This window comes from Mitosporidium daphniae, assembly GCF_000760515.2.
Source record: "Mitosporidium daphniae strain UGP3 chromosome Unknown contig-91, whole genome shotgun sequence".
Taxonomy (NCBI): Eukaryota; Fungi; Microsporidia; genus Mitosporidium; species Mitosporidium daphniae.
In genome coordinates, this window is record NW_013546130.1 from 1 (window position 1) to 19,655 (window position 19,655).

Here is a 19,655-nt window from a genome sequence, read left to right on the forward strand (position 1 = left end):
GGGGGGGGGGGGGGGCATGTGCCTTTCTTTATTCCTCATTCAAGGGTTAGGATTTTAATTTATTCTTATGGCCGCGTCACTTGGGGCAAAATTGACGCTTTTGGCCTCGATTGGGTTCACAACCATTGTGGTATATACGGTCCACTGCCTGCAAGAAAAAGACATTCAGGTATGCCGATTGCTTACTTGATGCAGACCATGAGAAATGGTGTCCTTAGAGATGCGGCGCGAAAGGAAACAAAAAGGCAGGCCGCTCAAGAGCATTAAAAAGTAGCCACAGCATCTGTGCACACTACACCCAAATTTTTGTACTCCGCACACGGATCCATAGCTAGCTATACTGAATGTTGGATTTATTGGGCCCCTTGGCCTCCTCCCCATCCAATGTGGGATTTGGTTCCCCAATTTACAACACGAACCCTAATTAGTTGCAATTTAATGCAAGCTGATGAAAATGGCCGCAAGGGCTCCCGCCGCCCTGGTTGTGGGGTTGGTCGGTCTGCCGCTTTAGAACAGCTTGCACGTGCAAAGCGAGAAGGCCGGTCTCTCCTCTCGTCATACAAGGTAAAGATAACTGTTTACCGTAGGTTGACGAAGGCGAGATTTTTGAAGAGGTCGATGAATCCGTCTACAACTCCATCGTACAAGGCCGGCTTGCCGAGGCAAACGACTTTGTAGTCGACGACGATGGCCAAGGATATATGGAAACAGGGCTGGAAATATGGGATCAGCCTTATGAGGGTCCATATTCTAGCGATGAGGACCAGTTTCTCGATGGTGATGAGAACCCTTCAGCCAAGCGGCTCTCTACCACCAAAAAGGCAATGCGGCAAAAGCGGCTTCTACCGCAGGGCGGCACCTCTAACAATCTTCAGCGGGCCTTTGCTACAGCAGCCACAACTAAAGCCTCTTTTTCGACTCCCCAATTGCCAGAAAAAAATGTATTTCCACATAGGCTAACGAATAGGATCAAAGCAATGCCATTTATCAAGCTCTTCTCAAAGAATTTGATACCGAAGAGGATGATGGGCTGCAGCCTTCCACTTTCAGCAACCAGCGGTTTGACTATCATGATTCATCAGCATTGCCTGTTGGCCAAGAAGCCCCTCCTTTTATGGAATTTACCGAACAAGACAACTATGACCAATTAATGGTTTGCAGAGAAGAGGATTTTAGCTTCTCAGACCAGACTCCAGAGGTAGCAAACTTTGCAAACAGTTCCGTCAAGGAAGAGACCATTAAAGAGAGCAGCTCCGATGTCCATATGATGGAAGAGAAGCCACAACACCTCAACATCAAAAAAGCGGTTACCTCATCCACTTGCAATCGCGATAAGTTTATTCCTCTTGTGACGGACCAGCTTTCAATCGGAACCCGTGCTAGCCTTGCTAACATAGGCATGGTGTCTTCCTCCGATACGACCCCAAAAGGGGTCTCAAGGATTGTGGAACACACGGAGGCGCCAGAGCTTGATGGCCAAGATGTCGGAATTAATTTTTACTGGATCGACGCTTTTGATCGGCACAATGGCAGCATTGTGCTGATCGGAAAGGTTGCTCGTTTCTGTTAACGCATAGATTGCTGTGGCTCCAGGTCGCTTTGCCACTGCTACGATGACGGTAAAAGGTATCCAGCGAAATCTCTTTGTGCTACCGCGGCAACATGATCGTGTCACAGGAGCTCCGGTTACATTTACAGACCTGTATACAGAAATCTCGGCGGTCATGAGTGCCCTACGCGTTTCAAAATTTGCTTGTAAAAATGTCCGAAGGCGCTATGCCTTCGGAATTGCAGGCATACCAGCCGAGGCGGAGTGGCTTAAATTGCGGTATTCTTTTGAGGACCCAGCATGGACACGTCGTCCGGATGCACGTGAGGAATCTCGAGTGATCGCACATGTCTTTGGCGCGACAACACCAGCGCTCGAGCTATTTATCATCAAGAGGCGGTTGATGGGCCCCTGCTGGATACGTGTTGCCAATGTCCGTATCCAAAAGCGAAATGTATGTATTGACGCTAATGCATAGGCTTCCTGGGTCCGTTGGGAACTTGAAACAGAGTCCCCAAAAAGCGTTACGACCTTGTTGGAAGGTGCCCTGCCGCCCCCATCCCTGCGATTGATAAGTATCACCTTGAAGAGTTCGCTTGTTGAAGGTGAGCGACGCTCGGAGCGGCGGACATCCTCAGAACAAACAATCGTAGCAGCTGCTATCGTTGCAGCACGCACAGAGAACGAGTTGCCACTTATTGAGGAGCGTTTTCTTGTAACTGTGGACAATGGCGTGCCCTCGGCGCCGTTGCCTTCAGGTTGGCGCGGTGAACGCTGCGCTAATGAGCGCTCCCTTTGCTCGTTTCTGTTGACCCTGATGCAACGTCTCGATCCCGATGTATTAGTGGGGCATGATCTGACAACCTTTGATCTTCCTCTGCTGGTGGGGCGATTGAAGGCCCTCAAAATCGAACGTTGGTCGCGTATCGGTCGTTTGGCATTTCGAACGTGGCCTGGCAGTCCAAACCGCGAAGAGCGTCGACGACCACCCATCGTTGTGGATGCACCGCCTAGTGACCCTGAAGATGAAGAGGCTATCGCCTCTACAACTATGCCGCGATTAATTTATGGTGATGTTCTCGCATTTGCTGGGCGGCTTCTTTGCGACACAAGAAGCGGTGCAAAGGGTATTGTCAAGTCCCGGTCTTTTTCTTTGATCGAGCTTTGCCAAACTATGGGGATCAGTGTTGACATTATGGCTTCTCATGTGCCACATCACGAGCCAGTAAGGGGATCTCCCCCCGCAGGTCTACTTTATGAACTTGGCACGGAGAGTGAAGCTGCGCTTGAATTGGCCATGCGTTTGCGGCTATTGCCATTAAGCTTACAATTAACTGCAATTGCGGGCAATCTTTGGGCACACACTCTTTTCAATGGCGCAAGGGCAGAGCGGAACGAATATCTGTTGTTGCACGAGTTTCACGCAGCCAAGTTTGTGCTCCCAGATAAGTATCAAGGTGCCAGTGCTTCAGATGTTCCTGACTTTGAAGCCTCCAAAGTCGGCAGAGGAAGGCGGCGCGCAGCATATGCAGGAGGACTGGTGTTGGAACCAAAAGCTGGCCTTTATGACACATTTGTGATTTTGCTTGATTTTAACTCGCTTTATCCTTCCATCATTCAGGAACATAACATCTGTTTTACGACTGCCAATGTTGAGGCCCCTGATGCGCCCAATGGCGCTGATCATGGAAATGGTGCTGCTGGTAAAGCTAGTGACCTTTCTATCCAACCCGAACCGCAGCCCTCATCGGTGATCGGTATTCTGCCAAGAATTCTGGGTACATTGGTAGCCAGGCGTTCTGCTGTTAAAAAGCTTCTACAAAGTTGTGAGAGTACTGAGCGCGCTGCTCTAGATATTAGGCAGCAGGCGCTCAAGCTGGCGGCCAATTCCATGTATGGTTGCCTGGGCTTCACAGGCTCACGATTCTATGCCAAGTCTTTGGCTGAGCTAGTCACTGCACATGGGAGAACATTGCTCGCATCTACGGTCGAACTTGTGGAAGCAATGGGGGAATTGGGGGGCTCCTCAGCTCGCTGCCGTGTTATTTATGGCGACACAGACTCCATCATGATTGAAACAGGATGCACCTCGCTACCTGAGGCACTACGTATTGGCGCAGCTGTGCGGCGGAGTGTCAACGAGCGTCACCGCTTAATCGAGATCGACCTTGAGGCCGTTTTTGCACGTCTATTGTTACTCAAGAAAAAGAAATATGCCGCATTGCGCTTAAACAGTTTGGAGAACGTAGGGCCCACAACATACCGCATTGAGACTAAGGGTCTTGACATGGTGCGTCGCGATTGGTGTGGTCTTTCTGTAGAGACTGGCAAGTAAGTGCATTACTCTTATTTTAGCTTCGTACTGCAACGGATTATGTCACTGACAGAGGGCCGGGATGAAGTTCTAGGGGCCATCCACGAACATCTTGCTGTTATTGGAGCACAAGTACGCGAGGGACGGATGCCCCTAGATGCCTTCGTCATCCATAAGGTAGGACTGGCACGTTTATTGATTGCAGAGCCTAACAAAAGACCCACAGGCATATGGCGACCCCAGGGCACACCCTCACGTTGTGGTTGCCACACAGCTGCAAAGCAGGGGTATCTTTTTGCGAGCTGGCGACCATGTGCCTTTTGTTATTTGCCGTAGTTCTGGGTCTAATCCATCCACACTAAGTGGACGGGCATATCACCCAGATGATGTGCGGCGCGGGGGCGAGCTTACGCTTGACTATGAATGGTATTTGCAGCAGCAAGTGTTGCCGCCAGTGGTGCGGCTCTGCAAGTGGTTGGAGGGTACTGACGCCTCGCGACTTTCATTGGCACTGGGACTCGATATACCACGACAAGTCGTAAGGTCCTCATCACATGGTGAATTTGAATCCACGTCACTGCTTTCTTTGGAGGGAAAGAACTTTGAAGAAATAACATTGAGCTGTCCATATTGCGGCGGTGCAGTTTCGAGTGCAGAGAATAGCCTTTGCAATGCCTGCGTACGGGCAATACCGCCGTTGACACGTGCTGCACAGATAGCCACCTCCTGTCGACGGGCCATTGGTGCCTTTTATATGGGCTGGCTGCGATGTGACGATCCCGGCTGCGGGGCGCGAACGCGTACCATCTCGGTGTACGAGAAACGGTGTCCCATTGCTGGATGCTGTGGCACGCTCCTGCCAGAAATTAGCGATCGCTCACTGTATCTACAAATGCTCTATTGGAAAAAGACAGTGCCGACGATAGAAACGTTGGTCACGCGCAGCGCATATCCTGTAGTACAGCTTGGCGAGCTCTTCCGGCGCCTGCATGCTGCTTAACCCTAACCCTAGTGGGGGTGTTAGGGCGATCCATTAAATATCCATCAATTAATCGCGATAATTTAGCAAAAAATTTGGATGTTGATTCCATTTGCACAAAATGGTGGTCATCATTGCGGCCACTTCAAAGTACCTCCTGAGAGCAACTCGACTCAACCCAATGGACACCAAATTAACCCTAATTAATTTTTTTTTTGCATTTTGCAATGGAGCACGCTACTATGGTCAAGCCCTCTACGGAGCGCGTGCCACTGGATGCCAGCGAATGGCCACTGCTGCTGAAAGTAAGCGTTTAGCACTGATCATAGAACTTTGAAAGAATGCACGTGCGCTCTGCACACTACACACCGCTTCCTAATGGAGCGTCACCGCTTTCCCGCGATCTTACTAACTATATCAGGTGGGGCCTTTTTTCGTTTTTCTTTATTTTTTCTTGTGGCTTGCTTGATCGTTTAATCCATCTAGATATGGTGTGATAAATTTGGACAAGCCCGCAAATCCATCCTCGCACGAAGTCGTCGCATGGATTCGGCGCATTTTACGTGTCGAGAAGACGGGACATTCAGGCACGCTGGATCCAAAAGTCACCGGGTGTCTTATCGTGTGCATCGACCGTGCCACAAGGCTAGTCAAAAGCCAGCAGAGTGCAGGCAAGGAGTATGTTTGTGTGGTGCGCCTGCACGATCGCTTTGGAAGCGGCGAGCTGGAACAGCGCCTACGCGGGGCGCTCGAAGGGCTGACTGGTGCCCTGTTTCAAAGACCACCGCTGATCAGTGCTGTTAAGCGTCAACTGCGTGTACGCACCATCCATGACTCGCTGTTGCTGGAGACCGACGAAGAACGCTCGCTGGGTGTCTTTTGGGTCTCCTGCGAGGCCGGTACGTACATCAGAACACTCTGCGTGCATCTTGGTCTGATGCTGGGCGTTGGTGGCCACATGCAAGAGCTAAGACGTGTACGCTCCGGGGCTACTTCTGAAGCTGACGGCATGGTGACCATGCACGACCTACTTGATGCGCAATGGCTCTATGATGCGACACGAGATGAGTCGTACTTGAGACGTGTTGTTAGGCCATTAGAGTCATTGCTTGTCTCCTACAAACGACTGATGGTGAAAGACTCTGCTGTCAATGCGATTTGCTATGGTGCCAAGCTGATGATTCCAGGTCTGTTACGCTATGATGCGGGGATCGAAATGGAAGAAGAGGTTGTCATCATCACGACCAAGGGCGAAGCCATTGCACTTGGAATTGCACAGATGACAACGGCCGTGATTGCTAGCGTTGACCATGGCATAATTGCCCGGATTAAGCGCGTGATCATGGAACGAGACACGTATCCCAGAAAATGGGGTCTCGGACCCAAAGCTGTGGAAAAGAAGGCAATGATCAAGAGTGGACAGCTGGATAAGCACGGAAGGTCCAACGAAAATACGCCTTCCGCTTGGTCTCAAGGATACGTCGACTTTTTTTCCCCAAAGGAAGACATGGCAGTGGATAAGAATGCCACCGTTTCATCGACACGTATTTCGTTCGTAACCCCAGTCGAAGAAAAGTCTGGCAGTCTGGTCGATAACCAAAATGAAGACATGGATGATGGTCAGAGCAGCGACGAAGACGAAAAGAAACGCGTTAAAAAGGAAAAGAAAGACAAGAAAGAAAAGAAGGAAAAAGAAAAGGACAAAAAGGACAAGAAAAAGAAACGGAGCTCTGACTAGCACCGATCGTCATTAAGCAAGTAATTTTATAAAACAACACTTGAAAGTTAAAGAAAAACTCTTAATTGGTTTATTAGTATATTTAAAATAGGGATAGGGCGGCTGCCCAGTGTCGACCGCACAATGGCGACCAGTAAAGTGAACAGGGGGCGTGGAGGGGGCTATGACAGCGATCTTAGAGGACCACATGTCAGTGTAGCATCTGTAATCGAGAGGCCTTGAATGAAGGCGCACTCAACGGGCTCCATTGCAGTAAGGGACTCGTCAAATGTTTTCTTTCTTGTACGCTTTTCTCGCCGACGCGAGGCAGACTTCAAGCAAAGAAAGTTTGGTTCCATCACGAAACCAATCAAGCCGCTAGTTGATGATGATGCACATGCATCTCTGAGTTCATCCAGTCGCTGCTCGACGAGATACAGCAGATACTCTTCCGTGAGAAGCCGCACCGTTTCAAAAAGTGACAGCGGCGTGGTGGAGGCAGCCGGGGCCGGCTGTGCAACAACCACTTCAGAGGCCCCATCACCCACAGGCGTGGCGGCCTCGCATGCGCCTTGGTCAAAATGAAGATATTCAGCAAGGATTTCCTCATCCCTAGCACAGGAGCCTTCTACCTTTTTGTGATCTCTGGTGGCAAAAAGTTGGTCCATAAAAATGGCGATCACAAACGACCACTGGATGAGCAGGTTCTGTAAATGTCGCTGCATTCTTTCCAGCTCTCCATACGATATCGGACCGATGTTGGGAAGAGCCCCGTTTTTCCGTTTGGCAGCCGCATCTAGATGGCGGCAATTTTCCTCCCCTTCGCGGGTATCCTCGCTGGCCTCGTAATCAACGCAACTATCAAGAAAAGATGCCCAAGCGTCCCAGTCAAGCTGGTCATCCCCAAAAATGAGCTCCATTGACGTAATAAATTGCGCAAGGATTTCTTCCGGAATAAAGGAAGCATCCATCTCATCAATAGATCGTGAGAAAGACGCAGAGAGCGACGGGTCTGTACCTAAAGCAAAAGCTTGTGCTCGTAAGCCGCAGTCCCGCTCATGAGAAACGTGGCGCTGCAATTCGCTTGCTGCCTCGCGCACGGCGGCACGAGCCAGCCGCCTAAGCTCCGCAGAGCCTGGAGCCGACAGACTAGCTGAAGGCGATCGATTCGTGCAGGCACTTGAAGAGAAATCACATTTGGTGGCAGCAGTTCCAATTACGACGCCATTGGCGCTGCGCAAGGTAGTGGCAAGTGAGTGCAGAGAGACGCGTTTAAGCAGCATCATGGAGAGCTTCTTGAAAAATTCGAGCTTCACCACCAGCAACTTGGATGGAAGTGTGGCCGGGGTATGCCATGGCTGGCCTGTTGGCCAGCCATTGACGTCAAACTGGACATTTTCCAGGTCTCGAGCGCTGAAATATCCTTTGACAAGCATCGTGATCAGTCCAGGTAATGTCTTGGTGCAAAAGAGACGGACATTTTCTAGTTGTGCCTGAGTAATGCCATTGGTCCAAAACGAAGCAAGAAAACATTCCTGGATGACAGCGAGGGAGGTAGCATCGAATCTTTGTATCATTGAAAGGATGCTCTGATAAAGTCGCGTTCCTGGAGATCGATTTTCGCTCTTTTGAGAAGGAAAAAAACAAGAAATTTCGGACACCGAGTTCGTTTGGTTTGCATTGGAAGCCTGAAATTCTGGAAAGCTCTTAGGGAACACGCCAAGCCAATAGAGTGTAAATTCCTCTTCAAATTGCAGATACTCTTCGCGTAAAATTAGGGAAAGCAGCAAGGTAGTATGATGCTGCAGGCCAAGTCTGAAAAGGTCACCGTGCTCAATGGGAAGCGCGTCTGGTGCAGCCATGTGCAACCTCGCGGCAAACCGATCAATGGATGGCGGATTAGCTGTAACGCAGGAGAGGCCGCCGGTGGCCAAGCTGTAGATGGTAACTGGTGACGAAGTCTGTCGATTCCGTGACGGCCGGATGGTAAAGTGCGATTTGATAGAGTGGGGAATTGAGTCCACAGTCTCTACAGTGCCAGTCCCCGCTCCATATGACGAGGAGCCAAAGCCGGTATTGGGGACCGGACTTGAAAGTGCTGGAGCCGCTTCTGCAGTCGACATGGGTGCCTTCATCCTGATCCCGTAATAATGATACTTGGAGTGGCCGCGCGTACCAAGACGCCGCGTGCGCAAGTTTGGAAACACAGAGCGGATAATCTTACCAAAAGAGGCAGCATTGACTGGCTCGATGGAATCGGCAACGCACGATTCATAATAGTGTGTGTACAGCAACGAACGAGGCATGGAAACACCTTCAGATGACTCAAAGTGCGATTGGAGCCAAAGAACGACATAGGGTGACTTTCCCTTGATGGCTGTCATTGAGGATATGGGGGCACCTTGCTCACTACCGTATTGATGGTGGTGCCAAGTAGGACCACCAGATGGGGTAACATAGTCCACAATCATGTTGTGACCGTTACCGGTGTGGCCCATCATGCCGAAAGATGGTGGCGCAGAGAGACACTCAAAGGGGGCTGTTGAAAAAGATGTGGATGATAATGAAATATATTCAGGCGAGCCGATGAACTCTGTTTGCGAGCCGCCAAAGTCTATAGACGTGGAGAGCGGAAAATCCACCGATGTAGATTCACCATAATCGGGCGTATCAAGAGTGGATGTGGAGTATTCTGCAGAGGAGAAGTAATGATTAGACGAGAGGAGTGCTGCAGTCTGCTCGTGCGAAATGCTTGCCGTTGAGGTGGGCGCCATCAGCGAAAGCGCAGTGCCAGGCTGCGCAAAGGGGGCTTGAAAGTCGGAGGGGAATGCAAAATTAGATAACGGGGCAGAAGATGTGAAACTTGTGCGTGGAGAGTGAGTCAGGAATGCAGAGTGAAAATTTGTATGAAATGACGAGTGAGCTGATGGGGGCGAGTTTATAATGATATCAGCAGCGCCGAAAATCTTTAAGGAAATGGCCTCTTGATCTTCTTGGATATAATCAGAGGTCATCATTTGGATGAGCTGGCTCGAAGATGGGTTGATGATGATGTGAGGCTGATGATGGTGGCGGCCCTGGACACCAATGGCCTATATATGTTTGATGGTGACGAGATCGGCATGTTTAGATAGCATGCCAATAGGTGGAGTGATTATGGTGATTGCGATGATGTTTCGATGATGAGGTATGCGGTATAAACAGAGCGTGATGGGGCTCGCTGATAAGAGCACGATTCGCTGGTGACCATCATCAACAATAAATTAGCAATAATTAAAAATTACTTTGGGGCCCAATGCGTGGCGGACTGTTCAACAAAGTGCCGTTCGATTGGCATTTTAAAGTTGAACCGCGTTCATTTAAAGTCGAGCCGCGTTGATTTAAAGTCGAGCCAATCCTCGTTTAAAGTCGAGCCAACCCTCGTTTAAAGTTAAAATCGAGCCAACCCTTGTTTAAAGGTTTGGCGGGAAATGCACAAATTACGGCGCCATTGAACACCATAGTGTATAAGGACACACTATAAATTGTGCCATTGATTAGTAAGACTATTAAACTATGGCAAAATCAAGCAGCACAAGCGCTACCGCATCGCAAACCAAGCCAGCAGCATCAACAAAAAAAGTTTCCGCCGTAAACAGCAAAGGTTTCGTCATATTCGTTTTACGTTGCAGTAAAAAAGTCCTCCACCTCCAAGGATGCTTCCGCAAAGAAAATCACGCCGTACACCAGCTTCATGTCCACAGAGTTGCCAAAGGTGAAAAAAGCAAACTCTGCAATCAGCCATAAAGATGCCTTCAAGCTCGCTGCGCAGAATGTATGCATGGTTTTTGCTTATTTTTACATTAGTGGGCCACATCGCCCCTCAACCCTAAGAACGGCGGAAAGGCTCGCTGACAGCGCCATGTACAGGAGATCTGCTTTTTACATAAATATATCACACGACTGCGCACCACAATTTTGTCAATTACAGCTCCAATATGGGCCGATCAGCAGGGCTTTATTGGCGGCTTACTGATAGGCAAGAACTATGAACCAGGCTGGCGTTGCACGTTGCAAGCTATTTCGCCAGCAAGGATGCAGAACTGTGTAGCCTCCGTCAATCAATGCCACAAGAAAATATGGAGACGTGGCAGTTCGCGTGATATTCTGAATTTATTTGGCCGGTACGCTCCTGCCCCTAGCTGGGATGGGTGCGTAACGTGTGCATGTAGCGAATTTCAGCATGTTTGTGCCATTTAAATTTTAATTTGGTTTAATTTAAAAAAATATCGCGCACTACTTTTTGCATTTCCATGACCGTTCCTGTGCTCCCCTCAGGTCCCTCTACCAGCGTGCTCACAGACAACATCACTGGGGCAAATCACAACTTCAAGCGTATCCAAGTTGTGCCCTCCAGTACAGACTTTCTCGATATTGTGCTCAGTAAAACGCAGCGCAAAACACCCACCGTCGTGCACAAGGGCTATCAAATCTCGCGCATTCGCTCCTTCTACATGCGCAAGGTCAAATACACACAAAGCACATTTGAAGAGCGGCTTCAGCAAATCACAACCGAATTTCCGAAAATCGAAGAGGTGCATCCATTCTACGGCGACCTGATGAATGTGCTCTACGACCGCGACCATTATAAGCTGGCGCTGGGCCAAGTAGCTACGGCGCGGCATTTGGTGGAGCAAATTAGCAAAGAATATCTAAAGCTGCTCAAGTTTGGCGATTCACTTTACCGTTGCAAGTAGCTCAAACGTGCTGCTCTTGGGCGCATGGCCACCGTCATGCGCCGCCAGCGTGACGCGTTGACATACCTGGAACAGGTGCGCCAGCATCTTGCGAGGCTGCCGTCCATCGATCCGGCATCACGCACGCTACTTATCTGCGGCTTCCCAAACGTGGGCAAGAGCTCATTCATGAACAAGGTCTCACGGGCAATGGTCGACGTGCAACCATATGCCTTTACAACCAAATCCCTTTTCGTGGGTCACTTTGACTACGAATATGCGCGGTGGCAGGTCATCGACACACCAGGGATTCTAGATCACGCACTTGACGAGCGTAATACGATCGAGATGCAGTCCATCACGGCATTGGCACACATCAGAGCGACGGTGCTCTTTTTTATGGATCTCTCTGAACGCTGTGGTTATACGATAGAACAGCAGCTGTCCCTGTTTAAGTCTCTGCAACCGCTCTTCCGAAGCAGGCCCGTCGTATTGGTGGTCAGTAAGTGCGATTTGGTCCGCGTAAGTGACCTCTCACCAGAAGTGGCTGCACAATTAAAAGCAGCCACAGGCAGTGTGCCCATTGTAGAATGTTCACAAATGACCTCTGAAGGCGTTATGGCTGTACGCAATGTCGCCTGTGATTTGTTGCTGGCCCAACGCAATGTTCAGGGCGCAGAAGGCGGCATCACATCAAGTGCAAATGGAATTCTGGCACGCTTGCATGTGGCCAAACCAGTTGCACGAGATAATATCAATCGGCCGCCATTGCTGCCACAAGGCATTGTGGTGCCTTCTACAGAACCTCTTTTACGCGAGATAGAGCTAGCAAATGGCGGCCCAGGAATCTTTTCCTATCCAGCGTCTATGCACCATCTGAAGGCAGACTGGAAAGAAAGACCGATTCCAGAAATTCTCAACGGCAAGAACATTGCAGATTTCATTGATGCAGACATTGAAGCGCAACTGGAAGCTTTAGAGGCAGAGGAAGAACAGCACGAAATGATGACCGCAGACGATCGCTCTGCACGTGTCGAGCGGCGCAACAGAGTGCATGCTATTCGTGCTGTGCGAAGACACGAAACTGAACGGCGTACACTGACCCGTCTTGATTCGCGCTCACGAAAATCCAATGCCAATCGTCCTAGACCACGAACGCGTATCTCTGCACTGGGAACGGAGGCTTCTGCCATTGAGCGTCCAATTAGTGCTAAAAGATCGGCATCTATTTCAAGCAGCAGGTCATTGAGTATGCATCCGATGTCGGAACGCTCACGCTCTCGTGTACAAGGCCGCGAAATGAAGGGCCACAGCACAGAAAAGGGCCATGCTACGTCATCATCGCTCGTGTCTCTCTCACAGCGCCATCGCAACCGCATGGGTCGTGCCGGTGATGCTGATCGCCATGTCACGGCCTCAATACCCAAGCACTTGTTCGCAGGAAAGCGGCGCAATGGCACTCACGATCGCCGTTAAGCTAAATTAAATGATGTAGCCTTTGCATAAATCCATCCCAGTTGTTGCTTTTCATTTTCAGGTGTACACCACGGAAGGGATGCTCCACAATTTTAGTTTTAGCGCTCCAGGTTAATGGCGCCACGGAACTTGGCATACAGCAGTGTTTTAAGAGCCGAAGCCTCGCTAGCGAGCGCGCTGTGGTATCGCCGTAGCTCGTCGCATTTGCTAGAATGGTCGTTAAGCCGCTCAGAAAGCATGGCCAATGCCTCTCCCGGCGGTAAGTACGCAAAGCCATCACCAATCTTGATGCGAATGTGCGATGGCTCCTCAAGCTCTGCAAAGACTTCGGCCTCGGAAAGGGCATCTGCGGTTGCCTCGCGCTGCGCCTAAAGCAATAAAGGTGTCCATCTAGCTACCTGTGCCTCAGCAAGTCGCGGTTCATAGATGCTTAAAGTCTCACTTAGCCGGCTGAACGTGTTCAGCTGGGCCTGGTCTTCTGCGGTAACACTCGGCTCATCCATCAGGTATCAACGATTGGCAAATTTATAAACGGCCAAGTATAAATGGAGTGGGGGGGGTCCCTTTTAAATTGTGGTAGCCTTAATTTGGTCAACTGCAATTGTTGATTTAAATTCCAATGATGAGCTCTGCAGCCGTCGAGCGCAGACGGGAGGCGCCTCCGGTGCCCTCGTTTTCGGGTAGAGCTATGCCACGTGGCCAGTCATCACAGAACACACCAACTTTTGCTGTCGATGAGCGCGAACAAGAGCGCGTCCAACTTTTTGGCGAGTTTCTCGACTCACAGGTATGTACGCAATGGCGTTGGCAATCTTATTTCCATTGACACACCTTTTATTGATCGTTGGTGGTTGTCTTTCTGCCCCTCCTTGACGGCCATTTTATTGGCTGTTGGTGGCTTTGGCCTGTTTGCAATCTATTTATTTTGCGTGTGCTTCGTTTTTTATTCTCTTTCTTTTTAGCAATGCGCAACGGATGCGTTGGAGTACAAAGAAAAAGTGCGAATGATGGTGCGGCGGGCTGAGACGCGTCTGATCGTCAACATTAATGATGTGCGTCTTTTCAATGAGGGACTTTCGCGGGGGTACGTGCCTTTTCTGATCGTAGGTTGTTGATGACACCGTTAGAATATCTGCCCTCCTTCGAGACAGCTTTACGTCGGATGGTCGATAACTTGCTTGTAGTGGAGCCATTTGGCGGCAGTGATGGCGAAAAAGATGCTACGGTAAAGCTAAGCTTTCGCATTGGTCTTGATGGCGCTTTTGGCGATTTCCAGACCAATCCACGCGAGCTTAGTGCATCCACACTTTCGCAAATGGTTTCCGTTGATGGCATCGTGACGTCTTGTTTTCTGGTGCGTCCAAAGCTTGTGCGTTCAATCCATTATGTAGAGGAGCGTCGCACATTCATTTCTCGCGAATATCGTGACGCGCTTATGGGCAGTGGCCCGCCAGTCACGTCTTCATATCCGCAACAGGTATGAGCATCATAACACCGACTGTAGGATGCAGAGGGGAACCGTTTGAGCACAGAATTTGGCCTCTGCACTTATCGCGACCAACAGCGGATCGTACTGCAAGAGATGCCGGAACGCGCGCCGCCGGGACAACTGCCTCGTGCCGTGGAAATCATCCTGGGCGAAGATCTGGTTGACAAGGCCAAGCCCGGTGACCGCGTGCGTATTGTAGGCATTTATAAAGGCCTTGCTACCAGTGCTGCTGGAAGTGCACCTGCCTTTTTTCGTGGAATTTTGGTGGCAAATGCGGTGCGTCAGTTGGGCCGAGAAGCAAACATGCCTGTGCTTACAGACCTGGATATCCAGCAAATCAAGGCCGTGTCACAGCGTCCAGATCTCTTCACGCTATTGGCCCGGTCTCTAGCCCCCTCAATATGGGGACATGCTGCCATCAAAAAGGCAATTCTTTTAATGTTGCTCGGTGGCGTGGAGAAGATTGTTGACCAGACACACATTCGCGGGTAAGCGCCGTGTTCTTTAATTTTCTCTAGAGATATCAACTTGTTGATGGTGGGCGACCCCTCAACGGCAAAATCGCAGCTGTTGCGCTTCGTGCTGGCCATTGCGCCATTGGCGGTGGCGACTACAGGTCGCGGTTCCACAGGTGTAGGGCTGACCGCTGCTGTGGCTGTCGATCGGGAAACAGGCGAGCGGAGGCTGGAGGCTGGAGCCATGGTTCTGGCAGACCGCGGTGTCGTCTGCATCGACGAGTTTGACAAGATGAGCGAGGGCGATCGTGTGGCTATTCACGAAGTTATGGAGCAACAAACGGTAACAATTGCCAAGGCAGGGATCCATCTCTCACTCAATGCGCGGTGCAGTGTAATTGCTGCGGCAAATCCAATATTTTCACAATACCGTGAACACGCAAGCCCGCGGGAAAATATCCGGCTGCCGGATTCCCTGTTGTCACGCTTTGATCTGCTCTTCATTGTGCTTGACCGGATGAATGAGAAGACGGATCGGATGCTTGCGGAACATGTCCTCGCAATGCACTCGCGTGTGGACACCACCAATTCCGAAGATGCTGCTGGGAATTCTGTTGACGATGCCGTTTTTGCCACTCATCGCTATGCCGCCACAAGCTATGACCATGATGTTGCCAATGCGGACATGGATACCGGCAATGATGATGCAGCTGCCAGCGGCGACTCTGACCTGTTGACGCTCTCGTTCATACGCAAGTACATCCACTATGCCAAGGTCCGTATGCGGCCGGTGCTAAGCTCAGGCGCCATGGAGGCCATCAAAGCGATGTATCTTGCGTTTCGCGCCAAAAGTGAACAATCTGGCCGCGATCAGGCTAGGACAATGCCGGTAACGCCGAGAACGCTAGAGACGCTCATTAGGCTTTCCACGGCACATGCTAAGGCACGGCTTAGCAGCATAGTCGAGGAGGTCGATACGTTGGTGGCCGAAGAACTTGTGCGCTTTTCCCTCTACAAAGAGGTCATACCCAAATGCGCTCGTCGGCCAAAGAAAACCAAACCAATCTCGCAGGCAGGCCCCGAAGATGAAGATCAAGAAGCCCAAGGAGAGTCTAATCACAGCCACACAGACAACAACAGTGAAATCAAACAGCACAGTGATGGCGATGACGGGGATACATTTGGGTTTACCGAGGAGCCCCCCTCAAGTGTGGCGATGTCTTTGGCGCAAGCGTCGGAGGATGGACCATCTACAAACATCCAGCCAACTGATGCGCAAATATTGACCATCAAGAGCGCGTTGCTACGTGTGCGCGCTCAAAACGACTCGTTTGTAATGCTCGACGCCCTTATTGAGGAGCTCCATTCAGACGGGGTGGAACTGCCTCCCGGAACGGTCTCCGTTGTCCTCCAGCAGATGGAAACAGCCAATCAGCTCATGTTCCGAGATGGAATCATTTTTTTCATATAAGAGCTTGCCCTCTATCAGGATATCGTTAATTTACCAGTAAATGTTTTTGTTGCTACAATAATCCATTCATGATGCAAGTGATTGGAAAATTTATTGAAACCGGAGTTTTTCATCGAGCCAGCAACCTTCCAATAAAAAGGGCCGCTGCAACTTTGTATGCAAGCCCTTGCTTTGGAAATAAGCGTATCAAAATTATTGTTTTAGGACATGGAGGCGTTAAGACAGTAGCATTAGCCGATTTTTGCAGAGGCATTAATAAAGCCAAAAATTGGGGGTCGGTGTCCGCTTTAACATTGGAGATCGATGATCTAGAAATAATTGGCCAATGTTTTATCGCACACTGTCCAGCTGATTATCGTCTGAAGCAAAGTTGAGATGTAGATTAGCTAAATAGCCCTGGTTAATGCATGCAAGCAAAACACTATGACCAGCTGGAACAAAATTTAATAAATGGCATCCATTGGCCAGGTTATTTTACAGCCTGCAGGCAAATCCAAAAAGATCGCGTACAAAAAAGAAATCTAAATCGCACTGGCTGGCGTTTGATAAATTAATATCAATTGACAAATTATGTGAAACTTTGGCTCCGGGGTGTAAAATTTTAAATTTAATTGGCTTTCCTGGCAAATGCTGGATCATCTATTGGCAAAAGGAGTGTCCACAATCGGAAAGGATAGGTGCCAAAATAACTAAGATTTGCAGCATCTGGTATTGTTGCAGGCAAGCGAAATTCTCCTCACAGCGGCTGCTTTTCGGACAACACGTTTAGGATCCGATAATAAATTGTCAATGTGCCGATCATTTGTTATCCGTTGGATCAATGCCAAACGCACCCATACACATGGATGTTTGAGCAGTCTTAAAAGCAGCTCATCGCCAATTGGAGCGGCATCTAGTGCCAGAAATCTTAGCCATTCACAGGTATCTTGTGATTGCGGAATAGAGGGAACTCTATCACATGATGAGGCCGGGTTTCCATTGCAACAACCACTACGGCCAAATTTAAAGTCCTCCTTTAAAGAATTCAGGTCATTTAGGATGGGATCTTTGGCAGCATCAGATGGTAAAAAAGAGGAAAGGGATTGAATGGATAGCATATATGAATAAAGCGAGGGCGATAGCTTGGATAAAAGTCTAGTTTCAATTAAAGTTCGTAATACCACTTTGGAATTTCCGGTCTGCCTAATCAGTGCTTCAAAAGCAACCGCTTGAATATTCGATATCTTTTGACTGTCATAAAAGTGGTATTGCAAACGTTGCAATGCTTGAACAGCTGCAGAGATAAAAGGCAAATTCTGCAGGTCTCCGGTAAATTTAAGATGGCCGTCGAGGCGTTTACAAAAGCTTTTGAGGGCATCAGCGGGTAGTTTGTCTGAAATGCACGAAAGGAACGAACGGAATGTTGGAGAAAGCGGATCTATCACAATTTTATCGAGAATTTCATCATCAACTGCGTCGAGTTCAAACATAGCGAGAACAATGGAATCATCCTCTGCGACCGTGCTATCATTACCATTTTCAAGGAAAATGGAACGAGCCAATAATGAGAGAGCATTTTTGGCCTCCAGCAATAGCCAGGGGGCCGAAAGGAAAATTGAAATAACCTCCTTCGGATTTGATCCCAAGTATTTCATTAGAATTTCAACAAGGCGTGCAACTATGGAGCAATCTGAGCTGACCAAGCCCCAACGTTCGGCATCACATAAGAGATGGGAAAGAGCAATCAATACCCCATGACACGCGTTATTGCCGTCTTCAAGCCGCTCGACAAGTGCCTCCAGAACAAGCGAAGAAAGCGAGTTTGAAAAACAGGCCGTTAGTACAGCCTCCAGCTCTGCTGATAGGTCACCTGGGGTGATTCCAAAAGGATCTTCAGGTGGCGGCGTAAATGAAATTGGAAAATAGCAAAAGATAGACTCAAAGAGCTCTTCCTTAAATTTCCTAAAATAAGAAAAAACTATCGAACATACTGCGAGCTAGAAGCACGAATAAAGTCACAAGAAAGTCTAAATAGCAACATGAGATTTCTCGGGTCCCTTTCTCCGAAACAATGTGAAAGAAAGACATGGGAAAGCACATCGACAGATTCAGGCGAGTCCTTAATATGTAGCAACACTTTGGAAAATAACAGCAAGCCCGCATGCCTAATTGCTTGGGATTGTTCAGATAATAAGATGGATTCGTCAAAGCACCTTAGAAACTGCATAATTAGATCTTGAGAAGGTTTTGCTTTTAAAAGAAAGCTTGTGAAACATGAGATGACATCAATAAGACAAGGAGAGTCTGTTAGACGGCTGCACAAAAATTCGACCACAATGGGATATGAGTTGGAATTAAAGGTAGAACTTGATACATTATCAATGAGTATGTGCAGCGCTAAGTGGAAAGATAAGCTATTTAGCACAAACCTTTTGAGCGATCTTTATCTTCAAGCGATATTAGCCCATTTACGCCAAGGTCGGACAAAAGCTCATCCATAAAACAAATTTACGGTGAAAATTAAAATCGACCCGAAAATTAAAAAAAGCAAAAATCGACCCGAAAATTTAAAAATCAACCCAAAAATTAAATACTGCAGACTTTTCCCCTATTTGTGATGTCCTACTTACTCCCCCACTTGACTAATGGATGGCAGGTAGATCAGGCCATATTGGCCGAGGAAGATAAAGTGGTAATCATTCGATTTGGGCACGATTGGGTAGCATATTATTTGCTTAGCTTTTAGGACAAGTCATGCATGAAAATGGATGAAACCCTATATAAAGTTGCCGATCTTGTAAAGAACTTTGCCGTTATTTATCTAGTGGATATCACGGAAGTTCCAGATTTTAATGTAATGTATGAGCTTTATGATCCCTGCACAGTTATGTTCTTCTATCGAAACAAACACATCATGATTGACTTGGGCACTGGAAACAACAACAAAATTAACTGGCCAATCGATGACAGGCAAGAAATGATCGACATTGTGGAGACCGTTTTCCGCGGCGCATCCAAAGGTTTGGGCGTGTTATTCTTTAATGCTTATTATAGGGCGTGGATTGGTCGTTTCCCCGAGAGACTATTCGACCAAGCATAAATACTAATAAATCAACCTCTATTTGAAAGGATTGGAGTCCTTTTTTCCGGGCTTTGTTTTGTTGTTGTTTGACATTTGCATCCGAAAGTGATTCATGGTTCTCAACTGCTTACGGGTTGTGATCTCCCAATCCTCAAGATACTGTTTTGGACGAGGTTTGTCCAACGCTGACCAAATCCAAGTTGGATACGTTTCGTCGGGCTGCAAAATCGGGTCTTTTCCTTCTTTGAATATGTTTATACTGGCCAAGGGTTCGCCAATTTTAACCTGCTTAAGGGAAATAAACCAGGCCGCTGGGATGAGAAAGAAAAGCGTTACCTTTTGGACGAGGGGGGATAACGTCATCTGGGATCGATTCGTCACCGATGATTAGTTTTTTCTTTGTGCCCTTTTTTGTGGCATCTTCAAACG

At 48.7% G+C, this 19,655-nt stretch overlaps 8 protein-coding genes across 8 annotated transcripts; 5 read left to right on the forward strand and 3 right to left on the reverse strand.

The window, feature by feature from the left end:
* Positions 1–438: 438 nt before the first annotated feature.
* On the forward strand, positions 439–4,863 carry DI09_91p10 (DNA polymerase; the record flags this gene model as incomplete). Its single annotated transcript, XM_013381022.1, has 7 exons — positions 439–564; positions 588–941; positions 968–1,552; positions 1,578–2,003; positions 2,028–3,880; positions 3,905–4,040; positions 4,069–4,863. 7 exons carry the CDS (start codon positions 439–441, stop codon positions 4,861–4,863), a joined length of 4,275 nt encoding a protein of 1,424 aa, XP_013236476.1.
* A 206-nt stretch (positions 4,864–5,069) lies between these two features.
* DI09_91p20 (uncharacterized protein) lies at positions 5,070–6,580 on the forward strand (the record flags this gene model as incomplete). The annotated part of the gene is made up of 2 exons (XM_013381023.1): positions 5,070–5,147; positions 5,354–6,580. The coding sequence occupies 2 exons, from the start codon at positions 5,070–5,072 to the stop codon at positions 6,578–6,580; spliced, it is 1,305 nt and encodes a 434-aa protein (XP_013236477.1).
* A 161-nt stretch (positions 6,581–6,741) lies between these two features.
* On the reverse strand, positions 6,742–9,576 carry DI09_91p30 (RFX DNA-binding domain-containing protein; the record flags this gene model as incomplete). Its single annotated transcript, XM_013381024.1, has 1 exon — positions 6,742–9,576. The coding sequence occupies one exon, from the start codon at positions 9,574–9,576 to the stop codon at positions 6,742–6,744; it is 2,835 nt and encodes a 944-aa protein (XP_013236478.1).
* A 1,275-nt stretch (positions 9,577–10,851) lies between these two features.
* Positions 10,852–12,750, forward strand: DI09_91p40 (nucleolar GTP-binding protein 1; the record flags this gene model as incomplete). The annotated part of the gene is made up of 2 exons (XM_013381025.1): positions 10,852–11,291; positions 11,391–12,750. The coding sequence occupies 2 exons, from the start codon at positions 10,852–10,854 to the stop codon at positions 12,748–12,750; spliced, it is 1,800 nt and encodes a 599-aa protein (XP_013236479.1).
* A 98-nt stretch (positions 12,751–12,848) lies between these two features.
* On the reverse strand, positions 12,849–13,253 carry DI09_91p50 (uncharacterized protein; the record flags this gene model as incomplete). Its single annotated transcript, XM_013381026.1, has 2 exons — positions 12,849–13,112; positions 13,149–13,253. The coding sequence occupies 2 exons, from the start codon at positions 13,251–13,253 to the stop codon at positions 12,849–12,851; spliced, it is 369 nt and encodes a 122-aa protein (XP_013236480.1).
* A 1,079-nt stretch (positions 13,254–14,332) lies between these two features.
* Positions 14,333–16,165, forward strand: DI09_91p60 (uncharacterized protein; the record flags this gene model as incomplete). The annotated part of the gene is made up of 2 exons (XM_013381027.1): positions 14,333–14,727; positions 14,758–16,165. 2 exons carry the CDS (start codon positions 14,333–14,335, stop codon positions 16,163–16,165), a joined length of 1,803 nt encoding a protein of 600 aa, XP_013236481.1.
* A 689-nt stretch (positions 16,166–16,854) lies between these two features.
* DI09_91p70 (uncharacterized protein) lies at positions 16,855–18,643 on the reverse strand (the record flags this gene model as incomplete). Its single annotated transcript, XM_013381028.1, has 3 exons — positions 16,855–18,096; positions 18,132–18,448; positions 18,574–18,643. 3 exons carry the CDS (start codon positions 18,641–18,643, stop codon positions 16,855–16,857), a joined length of 1,629 nt encoding a protein of 542 aa, XP_013236482.1.
* A 118-nt stretch (positions 18,644–18,761) lies between these two features.
* DI09_91p80 (Dim1p-like protein) lies at positions 18,762–19,244 on the forward strand (the record flags this gene model as incomplete). Its single annotated transcript, XM_013381029.1, has 2 exons — positions 18,762–18,863; positions 18,891–19,244. 2 exons carry the CDS (start codon positions 18,762–18,764, stop codon positions 19,242–19,244), a joined length of 456 nt encoding a protein of 151 aa, XP_013236483.1.
* Positions 19,245–19,655: the final 411 nt, after the last annotated feature.